The sequence below is a fragment of the Oncorhynchus kisutch genome, linkage group LG13, assembly GCF_002021735.2.
Source record: "Oncorhynchus kisutch isolate 150728-3 linkage group LG13, Okis_V2, whole genome shotgun sequence".
Lineage (NCBI taxonomy): Eukaryota > Metazoa > Chordata > Actinopteri > Salmoniformes > Salmonidae > Oncorhynchus > Oncorhynchus kisutch.
In genome coordinates, this window is record NC_034186.2 from 44372585 (window position 1) to 44388119 (window position 15535).

Genomic DNA, 15535 nt, shown 5'->3' on the forward strand with positions numbered 1-15535 from the left:
CACTTTTTCATTTAGATTTGGATAGAATTTAGATGAACCACTTGACAAGGATTTTGAGATATGAAGACGTTATTATGAATGAAATGAAACAGTTCCATGAAAATGTGCATATGAAAACCATAACTGGAAGGCAGATGGGTAGAAATGGTAAGATAAATTGGCGTTCCTTATGAGGAAGGTTGTCAAATCCTCGTGTAGCCTATTACCAGCATCTTCAGGAGAGTAACGGCAGAATCTGCGAAAGCCAGCAGGAGGGAGAGGAGGATGATCGGGTCAGGTTAATTTTTTTCTTCTTCTGGTTATCTTGTTATTTGGCTCTCTCTTGAGTAATTTGTGTCTTATTTCATCAAACAGTATGCTGAAAGCATCAGATAAGCTCAATACATATAGTTGATTTTATTTAATCACACAGGGTGTGTCTTTACATGGAAAATACACATTTTATTATTTAGACCAATTTATTAGTCGTAAGAACAGACTCTTGGTCGACCAAGATTTGTTTTAGACGGGGACAGCCCTAGTGGAAATGTATATACAACACAGGAGAATCATGATTTTTGACGACACTGGGCCTTTAAACGAACTTTCTTTTGTTTTTGGAATTAAAATAAGATCAATAATAGTGTTCAATAGTAGCGACCGAGACCCTTCCTCTTCAGGAATTCAAATCTTATTGGAGTCAGATTGAGTCATTTAGTTGTTGCATTGAATATATCTTGTTGTATAGAAATGATACAAAGTAATATCATTGGATGTGTTTTTCTGTTAGTACTGGGCATGTCATTTGAAAGTCCTGCGAGAGAAAAGTGTGAGGGAGGCGGCATCTGCTGATGTCACTCACAGCTCTGACGAGTTGGTTTGTGGGACACAGACTGTGATACTGGTCCGTGTTCGTCCGACATGCATGCTGGCATGGCACCTCAGATGAGACTTAGAGAGACAGAAAGAGAGAGAGAAAGGGGGGGAAGGGAGAGTGTGCGAGATGGTGTGTGGGAACTCATAATCACACAATCACACTGTTACTGCTGAATCGTTGGTTCTCCCACCCACACTGTCTACTCAGTCAGTACCCAGAGCAGAGTGCTAAACTGAGGAATAGAAGATAGAGCAGAAAGGGTTCCCTACCAGTCTGTTCTGTACTGTATGACAGACAGTCGTCTGTTCCTAGTCAACTCAGCCACACGCCCACTCTCCTCATGGTCCTGTTGGATAATGGCAAAGTCATAGGATATGATGATAGGATGTCTTACCAGTCATCCTAACCTAAAACACACGTTTTAATATTCCGACCAATTTATTAGTCGAAAGAACAGACGACTTATTAAAAACTCAAGTCTGAGGCTTTGACGTCACACAGTGGGTATTGTTTGACTTCTTCTGCCTCTCGCCTTTTTTCTGTTTAGTCCGTTGCACAAGTCTTGAGAGATGAGGACTGCCCTTCCATGATAGTGCCAAGCAGACCTTGTAAGTGAATCCGAGTTCTGCACACAGTTCATCCACTATCCTTATTGTGACTTTCATACGGTCTATTCCTAAGACGTAGATTCTGTGGGAGGGGAGGGTATGTGACTGGTTGTATAAAATTTATATAAAACCATAATATATATCAGTGTATGAAATTGAAATACCAAGTTGTCAAAATATTTGTTTGTGTGTTTCAGTCCTCCAGCGGTGCTTCCCAGACTTCATCACCAGGAACGGGACGCTAACTGTCGCCAACAAGACAGTCTTCAAAGACGGCTTAGGTAAAACAAGGAGCGTGATCGATCTCCGAGACGCTGCCAAGTAAGTCCTGCTCTCCCCAATGTCGCTCTGCAGAAGCCTTTGTTGTTGTCGAAATCTTGGAATATGTGCCGAGAGAGACTATGGGATGAATTGTATAAGTGGGAGGCCTATTAGGGGTGGTGGATTCACATGGTTGAATATCTTTTGACCAGTAGACCTGAAAGATGAATTAACGCTGTACAAATCTGTTCACTGTGGCTTCATTGAGGCCATGTTTGGGAATTCAAATGCATTTAAACTATTATATTGTCATAGGGATTCTAACTTGGAACCCAGAGTCAACTGGACAGCTATTGCAGGGTAGGACAACTGGGCCATGATCCCTCATGCCCAGTAGAGTGTGGATCATTCATGCACATTGAAATCCGTCTATGCATGTTTGCATGGAAATGCAGCTCACGCTGTAGCTTCAGAGTAGTACAGTTAAGTGACTTTCCTCATGCTATGCATATACAGTCTATAAAACGATCAATACGTATATGGATTAACTTGTGGGAGAGATAAGAGAACAGCAATTAAGACCGATGCAGGGTCTTGATCGTTTTGTGTTAACGAGCTGCCATCATTAGTACATCAGGTTTGCCTTTGAAAGAAGGATGTTATGACCAGTTGAATGCTTTTTTTCTTTTTTTAGCCGAGTTACCGCCATGCAGCAAGGAGTGGAAAGGTCTCAAACTAATTACAGTATTTTAACCTTGAACCGTAACCTTCTGTAGCCCCGAGCTCACTGTCTGCAAACTAACCTTCCCACCTGACTGTGCGTCATGGGTAATCTGCTGCTGTTCCTCTCCGGCTTGTGGCTGTGGAAAGGAAAGAGGACAGATTACCTTCAAATGTTGCCCTGATGTGGAGCTAACATCCATATTGAAGCCCTAGCAAAGACGAGTAACAACTTGGCTTACAGTTAATGTACTATATTGGTCTTTCAAAGCTGAGAGTTACGTCACCCCCTAGCTTTCATCAACATCTTCCTTCAGTGATATTTTCTCATCATAATGTTTGCAAAGATTTCATTTCGTGAAACTGGATAAGAGCAGCCTCAGCATCAGATTAATGCAGTAATTAGCGTTATTACCACAGTAATTACCACAAGTTATATATATATATATATATAGGCCTACCTCTGACTTTTATAGACTATATTTGAACACAAATAGAGTTCCACAGGTGACTAGTCATCTAATGTCATCTGCATTGTTTTGACTGGTAATGTCATTGTTATGACAGGTGTAATGCCATCTTTCATCTCGCCCAAACTTTGAGCTGTGTATGTCCTCAGCATCTGTAGTTGATGACTGCGCCACCATTTCCTATTAGAAATTACAGTCTTTGTAGAGGGGCGTTTTTGTCAAAGTAATAAATAAAAAAAATCTCTCCAGCTATTATTCTGTTATGCCTGATGGTGAACCCTCAGGCATGGCTAGGCTCATCTCACCATCACGCATGATTTGTCAACAGCCCACCAGTGCCTTTCACATATTTCCCCTTGAATGGGCACTTCAAAGAGTTGTCCAAGGACAGAGCATTTCCTTCCAATTACACTGCCTCCAACCAAAACCTTTAACAAAGCATCAATTATTTTGTTTTCGACAGGTTCGGCCAAACTCCGTCTGTTATAGCCTGGTCTGTGGAGTGCGTTAGGCACAATAGCACAGCACTTTCGGTTTCATTGGTACATTGGTAGGGTTTCATTGGTATTACTAGGGCTCATTTTTCATAACAACATGAATTACTTGAGTAGGTTGCATTATGTGCTATTATAGCTGTACGGTCATGGGCTTTTTAGAGAAATATGATGGTCCAGATGAAATTAATGCCTAGAGTGAGCTTTCCTCCTGACGTGTGGTAGCTGTCCTCATAAAACAGACCGAGATTGGCGCTCCACTCACGAGACATTCTGCACAGCTCCAGGGGAAGGTTGGTTCTAGTCTCTCGCTACTGCTGTTCACCAGTCCCGTAGAGGCTGATAATATAGTGAGTGAAAGCACCAGGGAATACTTTGGGTCCGATGTCTACAATAACACTCTAGGAAAAAAAGGTTCCAAATGGGTTCTTTGGCTGTCCCCACAGGATAACCCCTATTGGTTCCAGGTAGAACCCTTTTGGGTTCCAGATAGAACCCTCTGTAAAATGGTTCTACTTGCAACCAACAAGGATTCTTTAAGGGTTATCCTATGGGGACAGCCGAAGAACACTACGGTTCTAGATAGAGCTGTAGGTAGAGCTGTAGGTACAGTGGATATCTGGTGAAGTATTCCTGGTGATTTTTGCCATCAGCTCTTTGTCAAGCTTGTACTGTACATTGAACTGTTACCATTTTCTGCTTGTTCGTGTAGTTATGACAGAAAGAGATGCCTACAGGAATAGCTAAGCTTCAAGACTCATTTGTATGTATTATTCCTGTTAATAATCCTCGTTCCTGAGGGTTCCTTTGCTACTGTGGTGGAGTAGTAACCTGCTGCTTCAGAGTCATAGAGAGCATTGCTGCTTCCTAGCGCTTTGATAACACTAATATGTTGACGTGTGACACATTTATAAGGGACGCCTGCCTACAACCTGTGCCGTCTCTCAGGGCTGTACAGCCCCCTCATAAACTGCAGTGTGTCGTGGCCCTGTGCTGTGTGTGCGAAGTGAGAGGGATTGCAACACAACACAACACAGGCCAATGTTCTCTCCGTAAATGAGCACGTTCTCATTCTTTATTTCTCCCTCAATCTTTTGCTCTCGCTTCTCCTCTCCCTCCCCTCACAGTGGCATTACCAGTCTGCTAGACGCCAAGGAGGTTGGCATGAAGATCTTTGAGGACTATGCCAACTCCTGGTACTGGATCTTAATGTAAGACCGACACACGTGTGTCCTCATGCATTCATGCATGTATTTTTGTATGTGTATATGTTTTACAGTGGTCCTCACTCTTACACAACAGGTGTGTTTGTGTTTCTAGAGGTCTGGTGATAACCATGGTGGTCAGTCTGGCCTTTATCCTGCTGCTGCGGTTCACAGCCGGAGTGCTCCTGTGGCTCATCATCTTCGGAGTCATCGCTGTGGTGGGCTACGGTTAGTAATGCATTACGCTCTCCGTCACTGACCCAAAAGCTACTATAGCCTCACTAAAAGAGCACAATGCCATCTTTAGCCTGAGTACATTATCCACACTTCACCAGCCCATACTGTACTGAAAGTCAAGATACCGCTACTGTATGTAGATTTGTGTGGGAGACCGTGTCCACATCTTCTCACTTCCAGCTGTCAGTCAAACCCCTCTGTTGTCATGGCAAGCTAAATGTAGCAGATGTACAGGTGCAGTATCTCAACGTGTCACATCTCTTTCTCTCTCTGTCTCTCTCTCTCCTCTGTCTTTCTCAGGGATCTGGCACTGCTACTGGGAGTTCAGTACACTGAGAGGGAAGCCACACGGGGATGGTGATGTCACCATCTCTGACATCGGCTTTCAGACGGACTTCCGAGTTTACCTGCAGCTCAGTCAGACCTGGCTCATCTTCAGTGCGTGGCCATCCACTTCTCCCATCTATTGGTTTAGCAAGGGAACTACTAGCCTAGCACAAGGCTGTCGACTCAGTTTTACTGTGTTTATCACAAGGTGCAGAGTCTCTTGGACTTGCTGTGAAGCAGTTGGGTGCGAAGCATGTCTGCTGGTTTTGCTTTTGCTTCTCAATCAGTAGATGAATTAGAGATGGGGAAACCATAGGATTTCCTGTTAACCGTATGCAACCTGATATTGCTTAAATGAATTGGGCAAACGCCAGGAGAGTCTATGTTCTGAGGAATAGCACCTTTTTTCTTCTGCTTAATTGTTATAATTTGTATTGCAGTGATCTGCCTGTCGGTCATTGAGGCGGTCATCATAATAATCCTGATATTCCTGAGGAGGAGAGTACGCATCGCCATCGCTCTGCTGAAGGAGGGGAGCAGGTGAGTGGCAATCTTTTCTCAGGAGAGTGACCTCTGACCTTCTCTTGTTGTGTCACTTTGAATCGAACCCGTCGTCTGTGTGCTCGGTGTGGGAAAATTAACCTAACTTTTAACTACCCCCCCCCCCTCCCCCACACACATTCTCTCCATTCTCTTTCTCTCTCTCTCTCTCTCTCTTCTCCAGGGCCATTGGCTACATCATGTCCACTCTCTTCTACCCGATCATCACTTTTGTGCTGCTGGCCATCTGCATAGCGTACTGGGCGGTCACTGCTGTGTATCCTCTCTATATATTTACCAAGCCTCATCCTCACTGTGCTATGTGTACACTTTACACAGTTATCTTGACATGCAGCGTTACCTACGGGTGAAGCATTCTGAGCTATCACCCATGGAGTCATAGTGATTGGAATATACTTGAACTTGACTGGAATTGAATTGAACCTAATAAAACTGCTGAGCCCTTAGTGGAAATCCCAATATTGATGGCTCATAGGCAGGTACAAATTGTGATGCTTGTTTCTGCTTCCATTCCTCTGTGTTGCCCTTAACTGGTTTTGCCCTCAGCTTCTTGGCGTCTTCAGGCGACGCTGTCTACAAGGTCATGTCGACGCCGGACAAATGCGTGTATGCCAACCTCACCTGTGATCCAGAGGTTCGTTTTTCTCTCGACTCTCTTCCTCTTTATCACATTGGTGTTATAGCTGTATTGAAAACTACTGTATGCTATTGGCCTTGAAATCCTGAACAGGAGTACACATCTTTCAGCTGTGAAATAGCTAGCCAGTGACAACATCTGTGAGCTCTGGCTACATTCGGTCTTTCATGAAATGGCACCCTAGTCCCTATTCTAGGGAAATCGAGAATTTGAGAAGGGTGCTGTTGTATGCTCTGATCAGAAGGGAGTGCTCAATATAGGGAATTGGGTGGCATTTCCTTCTAACCGAATAACTTCCCCTATCTCTCTAGACCTTCAGTCAGACCAACGTGACCAAGGTGTGCCCTGGCTCCCAGTGCACCTTTGCCTTCTACGGCGGCGAGAGCCTCTACCACCGCTACATATTTGTGCTGCAGCTGTGTAACCTGCTGGTGTTCCTGTGGCTGGTCAACTTCACCATCGCCCTGGGACAGTGCACACTGGCCGGGGCCTTCGCCTCCTACTACTGGGCCCTGAGGAAGCCCCAGGATATACCATCCTGTCCACTGTTCTCCTCCTTCAGTAGGGCTGTAAGGTAGGCTTGCTCAAATCACTTCACTCGACAGAAAACGCTCACGTTCATTAAATGGGGCGGCAGGTAGCCTAGCGGTAAGAGCATTGGGCCAGTAACCGAATGGTTGCTGGATCGAATCCTCCGAGCTGACGAGGTAAAAAAAAATCTGTCGTTCTGCTCCTGAGCAAGGCAGTTAACCTGCCGAAGACGTGGATGTCGATTAATGCAGGCCCCTGCAACTCTCTGATTCAGAGGGGTTGGGTTAAATGCTGAAGGTCATACAACTGACTTTCCCTTTCTCAGTTATATGGGATTAGCACATAAAGAGGAGGGGGTTGAGTAATCCTAGTCCTGCACTAAAAAGCTATATTAATGGAGAGTCTCTATTAAGCATGCCTTCTAGTCCAGGACTACTCTTAATCTGTGTCCAGGAAACTGGCCCTAAGTGCGTTTAGGTGTTTAAGCCTATGATTTGAAGGGGGAAGTGAGTGTGTGTATGGTGGATGTGTACAGTGCATTCGGAAAGTATTCAGACCCCTTGACTCTTTTCACATTTTGATACATTACAGCCTTATTCTAAAAAAGGATGAAATAAAAAAATTGTCCTCTATCAGTCTAAACACAGTATTCCATAATGACAAATCGAAAAAACAGTTTTTCTAATTTTTTCTTTTTCATTTTGTCAAATGTATAACAAAAAAACCACCTTATTTACATAAGTATTCAGACCCTTTGCCTTTTGACTCGAAATTGAGCTCAAGTGCATCCTGTTTCCATTGATCATCCTTGAGATGTTTCTACAACTTGATTGGAGTCCACCTGTGGTAAATTCAATTGATATAGACAGGCACACACTTGAGCAAAAACCAATCCCTGAGGTTTAAGGAACTGTCCGTAGAGCTCCGAGACAGGATTGTGTCGAGGCACAGATCTGGGGAAGGGTACCAAAACATGTCTGCAGCATTGAATGTCCCCAAGAACACATTGGCCTCCATCATTCTTCCAGAAGGACAACGATCTCTGCAGCACTCCACCAATCAGGCCTTTATGGTATAGTGGCCAGACGTAAGCCACTCCTCAGTAAAAGGCACATGACAGCCCGCTTAGAGTTTTCCAAAAGGCACCTAAAGGACAGACCATGAGAAACACGATTCTCTGGTCTGATGAAACCAAGATTGAAGGAGGAAACCTGGCACCATCTGGAGGACACCTTGCACCATCCCTACGGTGAAGCATGGTAGTGCAGCATCATGCTGTGGGGATGTTTTTCACCTGCAGGGACTGGGAGACTAGTCAGGATCAAGGGAAAGATGAATGAAGGAGGAGGGTGTTGGGAAGGTGCTCACCTTCCAACAGGACAACAACATTAAGCACATAGCCAAGGCAACACAGGAGTGGCTTCTTCGGGACAAGTCTCTGAAGATCCTTGATTAGTCCAGCCAGAGCTCTGACTTGACCTCGATCTAACATCTCTGGAGAGACCTTAAAATAGCTGTGCAGCGGTGCTCCCCATCCTGACAGAGCTTGAGAGGATCTCAAGAATGGGAGAAACTCCCCAAACACAGGTATGCCAAGCTTGTAGCCTCATACCCAAGAAGGCTCTAGGATGTAATCGCTGCCAAAGGTGCTTCAACAAAGTACTCAATAAAGGGTCTGAATACTTAGGTAAATGAGATATTTCAGTTTTTTCATTTGTAATATATTTGAAAACATTTCAAAAAAATGTTGGGGTATTGTGTATAAATTGATAAGGTGGGGAAAAAAACAATTTAATACATTTTAGAATTAGGCTGTAATGTAATAAAATGTGGAAAAAGTCAAGGGTCTGAATACTTTCCGAATGTACTGTAAGCAAAATGTTTTCAACACACACACGAGCAGTTTGGTAATAGAGTGTACGGTATCTCTTCCAGGTACCACACAGGCTCTCTGGCGTTTGGCTCTCTGATTCTGGCTGTAGTGCAGATGTTCCGCATTGTTCTGGAGTATCTGGATCACAAACTCAAAGGTGGGTTTTGTGCTCATACTAAAAACCCACTGCCTTTTTTATATGTTTATATACAGTGGTGTACATTTATTTGATCATGTCGTCATGTCTTTTCAGGTGCGCACAATGCTTTTGCCCGCTTCCTGATTTGCTGTCTCAAATGCTGCTTCTGGTGCCTGGAGCATTTCATCAAGTTCATGAACAGGAACGCCTACATCATGGTGAGTTTGGGACGGTGCGAAGTTAAATCTCTTGTTTTCAGACATTTACTTTCAATACCATTCCTTCAAGAACAGCAGATCAGGCAGTTCTGATAACCATCTTACGCAAACTGTTGGAATCATGAATACTTTCTCGCACCAGATCGCGATATATGGGAAGAACTTCTGCACCTCGGCTAAGGATGCTTTCTTCCTCCTGATGAGGAACGTAGTGAGGTAAGGCACTGTAAAGCTTGCTTTCCGTTAGAATAGAGTGAGTCTGTCTATCATGGGGGTGACTGTCTGTCTCTGGGCTTCTCCAATGAGTTTCCTCTCCTCTGTAGGGTGGCAGTGCTGGACAAGGTGACAGACTTTCTGCTCTTCTTGGGAAAAGTGCTTATTTCAGGGAGTGTTGGTGAGTTCCCTGTCTTTCCCACACACTGGTGTACTAACTATGTCTAACCACTGTATGAGTCACGATACACAAAGGGAAGGAGTACTTTGAAACAGTGACACTGTGCATGCTGGAGTTCAGGCGTCTCTTTGAAAGGCACTATTTGTCTTCTCGTTTTTAGTCGTTCATTTTTCTTTTGTTATACCCCCCCCCCCCCCCCCCCAGGTGTTCTAGCATTCTTCTTCTTCACCCGTAAGATACCAGTTATTCAAGAAGAAGTACCATCACTAAATTACTACTGGGTCCCCCTGCTGGTAAGAAATATCATTACATCAAATGTAGTTTGGGTTAGCATTGCTTGTTGCTAAGTGTGTTCACGGACTTTGACTCTTCTCTCATTGACAGACGGTGATATTTGGATCCTACCTGATTGCCCATGGCTTCTTCAATGTCTATGCTATGTGTGTGGACACCTTATTCCTTTGTTTCTGTAAGTACACCATTCATCTCTTTAAATATAGCCCAGCCTGGGGGTGCAAAGGCCTTTTATATGATACAAAGACACAGGGGTCTGTGTTGGTGAATTGAAAGGTTGTCCATGTCATATGACCCTATTAGAACGTTAGTGGTGGACCGTTTTCTTAAATAAGTCAGGCAAAGGGTTATTCTTGCGTTTGTTTGTTTTTTTACACTGTAATTATTTTTTTACCAATTAAATTGTTTCTATCACGTGTTCTTACAGTGAAGAACTAGTGAAGACTATTAAATTATTTGAATTGTATGGAGACAGTGTTATTTGCATGTCCTCTGTCAAACCTTGCCTTGGCTGCACTCTAATCACTGAACTAGATGGTTATAATTCACTGGCCATTTTGGCTGACTTGAACCATCTTAAACTTTTCTCCTAATTCATTTTGCTGCTTGACTTTCTAAATCGTTTGGCTCTGCTAATTCCTTTCTCTCGTATTCTCTCTTTCTGCCTTCCTACCTACATGTTGTCTGCTCCTCTCCTCTGTGGCAATGCTTCCTATCCCGTGGGGCCCGGTTAAGGTGAAGACCTGGAGAGGAACGACGGCTCGCCCCTCAAGCCCTTTTACATGTCCCCTCAATTGCACCGAATCCTCCGCAGAGAGCAGGGCTCCAAACTCTATGCTGCCTCCTGATAGGCCACCACGCTGAACATCTGCCTAGTGACAGGCCAGAACACTGACTCGCTGAAGGACTGGCCCATTCACCGTCTGTGTGGGAGTGTTTGTGGTCTGGAGCATACTAGAGCAGAGCCTAATGGTTGGGCTGGACTCCAGACTGGCCAGGACTGACCAGAGAGGCCTTGGCAGGACATGGCAGGGCCCAAGAGGATGGTGTATGTGGGTGGGGGTTATGTCTATTCAACTTCCTCCCTCTCGCCGCCACCGCCGTTGATACTTCTGATACTTGCCTTTTTTCCTCTGTCGTGCTTCTGTCCCTTTCTTTCTCTGCCGTGCCGACACTGCTGATCTCTGCCTTACTTGGAGAGCGCTGCAGCAGCACAGTGGACGTGTGTGTGTGTGTGTGTGTGTGTGTGTGTGTGTGTGTGTGTGTGTGTGTGTGTGTGTGTGTGTGTGTGTGTGTGTGTGTGAGAGACAAGGGTGATATTGCCATTAGCCCAACACATAGCAAGAGGCACACATACTGCAAAAGGAGATCTCTGTATTTCGGATGCAATTGGTGTACTTTTTCAGATGGTCAAGACATTATGGAGTTGTGGGGTGGCACAGTACAAGGGCACCCCCTTCTGACACTACTTTGTTTGTGCAACGGTTATATGTACTGTCATGTAAGGTCATGTTTAAGGTGAAGTTGCCCTTAGACGCTGATCTTGGGTTGGTCTGTTTAGCATTTTCCTCACCAGTGGTTAAGGTTAGGATTGGGGGAGGTTTTTACCCAACCTCAGAGCTGTTTTAGGACCTCGTGTGTGGAAAATAACTTCGAGTTGGCTTTTCTGTCAAGCATGATTGTTGTTTTGGCTGTTTATGCTTAACATTAGGTGAAGAGGCACTTTTGGTCCACCATATTTATTGACACTGTTACAGATACTTCTACAGAGTCCTAGGCACAAAGAACACTGCTCCAAACTTAACGTGTAACGCTACATAGATAAACCCGAACGCACCCACGAGTCTACAGAGTCACAGACACTTGTAGGACGGTTTGGTTTAACAATCCTTGATATGCTGTAAGTGACAGATATAATGTTGACCAACGAAGGTTCAAGACTTCTTGTACACACGGATGCTGATGCTAAGAATGAGACTTGAATAGACCCTGACACGTTTCAGGAATTCCCGAATGCAGTTGCTAGTAAACGTGCCTAATTCTACATGGGAGAAATGTTCCTTTTTGTTGGTTTTGTGGTTTTACATTCTAACGCCGAGAACCGTTTCTAAAAGAAATACAGTTTCTACAAGGATGTTAAAGCCATTTTTAGTCCTTTTATATGGAATATTAGTGCTGTTTTTAATACTAGGTACTGTAACTCGCATCTGTTTTGGAGGGTTTTTAATGTTTTTGTACAGCGGCACTCTTTTGTATCAGACTCCATTTTTTTGGGGGGGGGGGGGGGGTTGTGAAAGGTTCAATTATAGCACAACTCTTGGGTAATTGATATCTTAATTTGTATTAAACAGAGGGTTTATGAAATATTTACATTGACACTGGGTTTGTGGTATTGCACAGGATTTGGGGAAGACCTGTTGTCAAACAATGGTAATAAAAGATGGTTTGGTTGGGATCAAGTGGATTTTATGAAACCGTGCTTTGAGAGTAAGTATGAAAAATGAGTTTGGCATTTCAAATAGATTTGTAGGAATATGACTGTGTTAGAGAATGTTTAATGGTAGGTTAAGGGGTATGTAAACATAGTGTCTGTGGTATGTGACTGGCTGTGTGTTCCTGTCCTTAGTGGTGGATCTGGAGGTGAACAGCGGCTCTGCTGCCAGACCCTTCTACATGAGCAGCACCCTGAGACAAATTCTCGACAAGAAGAACAGCAAGAGGAGGAAAGACAAGCGAGAGCGGGGAAGATGAGAAGAGAGGAACGGATACAGGGTGACTGGAGGAGACCGAGGCAGGAGAGGTGATGACGATTTTGGGGGGAAGGCACCGGTGCATGATGTAGAGATGGAAGACAAGACTATTCTAATCCTGGTCCATATTGTACCTGATACCATTATTATTATGCTCTTTGGACATAATATGTGAATTGTCTTATCTTGCCTTACAGTACTTGGATGTACTAACAAACTTATCACCATGAATGCACAATGACAACAGTGCAGTTAGCTTAACTGTGGCCAAGTCGTGCATTTAAAGGCAACTGCAAGTTCTTGGTTTTACCAATGTACTGTGAAGCACTTACTTGAGGGAACAGCGACGTGTACATTTGTATAATAATATTTTGCACCACATGCTACCTGTCAGCAGGCCCGTGTCACTCTGTATGCAGGAACTCAAACCAGCCACAAGATGGCACTCTTTAAGGTGGTCATCTTAAAGGTCCAGTACAGCGGTTTTTAATCGCGATATCAAATCATGTCTGGGTAACAATTTAGGTACGTTACTGTGGTTTCAATTAAAGTGGTCAAAGAGAAACAAAAATAGCTTCTTAGCGAAAGAGCAACTTCTCAAGCAAGAATTATGCTAGGACTGTCTGGGACTGATCTGAGTTGGGAGGTTGGAAACCAGCTTTTATTGGCAGAGAGGTTAGGAACTCTCGTTCTTATTGGTCTATTAGCTCATTTGTCACCTGGTGGTGTCACCAGGCAGGCCAAAACTCCATCCCACCAAAACAGGAAATATAAATGTTGATTGCACTGGGCCTTTTAAGAAACCTCCCAAGAGGTTACACCAAGACAGCTGAGTGAAGCGCTGCTTGGGTTAATACTGTACATGAAATGTCCGTAGTTACCATGTATAATTATGCTCTTCAAGCTCCTTGGAGCACCAACTTTTATTTTCTCCTATTGAGAAAGCTATTTGCCATACATTGTCCATTGTGCTAATGTCTCGTTGTAGCAACCTTCTAACTTGTCCAATTGTAAGAATGTAATAGCCCTACAATTAGGTGCTTCAGTAAGTGCCAAAGAGCAACGGAAATCAGCAGGAATGCAGCGTCGAGGACCCTTACCTGTATGTATTGGATTCTAGCCACCGTTGACCATAAATCAGTGTTACAAATGATGTTTCCCTCTTGTATGCCATTCAAAGTTTTTGGTCTAAGGTCTTCGTCCCATTCCTTCTTTGTGCAGCAGCACTGTGGGGACAGATCATGTGCCATTACTATGTCTGTCCCATAGTGGCATCACTGCCAGTATCAGAGATGGAGCATCCTTTCCTACTGGTATACAGTACAGTAGCACATGCCCATACATGCACACGCCAATACCATTTTTGTTATTGAAATTCGACCTGTGTAAGGGCACAACTTTATGATCGTGTAAATATGGAAGTAATGCACATCCGAGAATAATTTGAATGGATTACTACAGGCGCCTGTGTTTTCTTCTCTCCCTGTTATTGCCATGAAAGAACAGTCCCGCTTTAATGCAACGATGCCAATAAACTATCTATGCCTATGCTATAGTATGTACAGTGCCTTCAGACAATATTCACAACCCTTGACTTCTTCCACATTTTGTTGTGTTACAAAGTGGGATTCAAATGGATTGAATTGTCATTTTTGTCAACGATCTACACTAAATAATCAGTAAGTGAAAGAAAATTGAGAGAATGCCAAGAGTGTGCAAAGCTGTCATCAAGGCAACGGGTGGCTACTTTGATATCAAATATATCTTGTTTTGTTTCACACTTTTTTTATTTGTGGTTAGTACATGATTCCATATGTGTTATTTCATAGTTTTGACATCTTCACTATTATTCTACAATGTAGAAAATAGTCAAATAAAAGAAACTCTTGCATGAGTAGGTGTGTCCAAACATTTGACTGGTCCTGTAAGTGAATTATTGCAGACAGGATGCATGTTTTGTAATATTTTTTAAATTCTGTACAGGCTTCCTTCTTTTCACTGTCATTTAGGTTAGTATTGTGGAGTAACTACGATTTTCTCCTATCACAGCCATTAAACTAACTGTTTTAAAGTCACCATTGGCCTCATGGTGAAATTCCTAGCGGTTTCCTTCCTCTCCGGCCACTGAGTTTGGAAGGTAGTCTGTATCTTTGTAGTGACTGGGTTTATTGATACACACCACCCAAAGTGTAATGATTAATTGCACCATGCTAAAAGAGATATTCAATGTCTGTTTTTTTTGTTTGTTTTTTACATATCTACCAATAGGTGCCCTTCTATGCCTGGCATTGGAAAACCTCCCTGGTCTTTGTGATTAAATCTGTGTTTTAAAATTCACTGCTCGACTGAGGGATCTTCAAGATAATTGAAGGTTAAATTTTTATTAATTTGTAAACATTTGTAAAACCACAAGTCCACTTTGACATTATGGGGTATTGTGTGTAAGCCAATCAATTTGACATTCCGGCTTTAACACAACAAAATGTGGAAAAGGCTGTATCTTCTCTCCAATGGTAGATTCCTAACTTTGTTCAGTGATGTTTTTTTTATTATGTAAAGAATTTTGCATATCTATGCTTTATGAATGTTTGGACTGTATATAAGCATATTATTTAATAACAAGAATATTTGTTTGGGGTTTGCTTCTTTTTTTTCTTGTTTTTTATAAATTGATGCTAATCAACCATTGGTGCCTTATTGAGTATATGGAGGGGCCTTCCATATGCCATGTATCAATCTCAATATGTCCATTACATTTATGACGTTGAGTCCATTTTCCCCGTTTAGCTCGGCTTCATTGTGGTTGTTGTTGTGAGTCGAAACTGGTCACTATTCTATAAAGTCATTTTGTCAATAGACATTTATTTTCTTAATCACATACAATAAATACATGAAACAACAATAATTTAAAATACTGATGTACAAATAATTCATCGTTTAAGATAAACTTCACAATGGTT

General features: G+C 43.0%; 1 protein-coding gene across 5 annotated transcripts in view; it reads left to right on the forward strand.

Moving 5' to 3' along the window:
• Positions 1–15480, forward strand: part of slc44a5b (solute carrier family 44 member 5b) — a 50707-nt gene extending 35227 nt beyond the window's left edge. Inside the window, exons 7-23 of one of the 5 annotated variants that reach the window (XM_020498548.2) lie at positions 1404–1464; positions 1662–1785; positions 2041–2085; positions 4537–4620; positions 4730–4842; positions 5152–5289; positions 5619–5718; positions 5903–5995; positions 6286–6373; positions 6688–6950; positions 8843–8937; positions 9034–9137; positions 9280–9353; positions 9461–9531; positions 9736–9824; positions 9916–10000; positions 12452–15480. In XM_020498548.2, coding sequence (XP_020354137.1) covers positions 1404–1464; positions 1662–1785; positions 2041–2085; positions 4537–4620; positions 4730–4842; positions 5152–5289; positions 5619–5718; positions 5903–5995; positions 6286–6373; positions 6688–6950; positions 8843–8937; positions 9034–9137; positions 9280–9353; positions 9461–9531; positions 9736–9824; positions 9916–10000; positions 12452–12576 — 1752 coding nt within the window. In that variant the 3' untranslated portion in view covers positions 12577–15480. Of the gene's footprint in view, positions 1–1403; positions 1465–1661; positions 1786–2040; positions 2086–2419; positions 2453–4536; positions 4621–4729; positions 4843–5151; positions 5290–5618; positions 5719–5902; positions 5996–6285; positions 6374–6687; positions 6951–8842; positions 8938–9033; positions 9138–9279; positions 9354–9460; positions 9532–9735; positions 9825–9915; positions 10001–10560; positions 12281–12451 lie in introns of those variants that run through there. The other 4 variants (XM_020498549.2, XM_031786347.1, XM_031786348.1 and 1 more) reach the window with 4 other exon arrangements.
• The last annotated feature ends 55 nt before the right edge of the window (positions 15481–15535 follow it).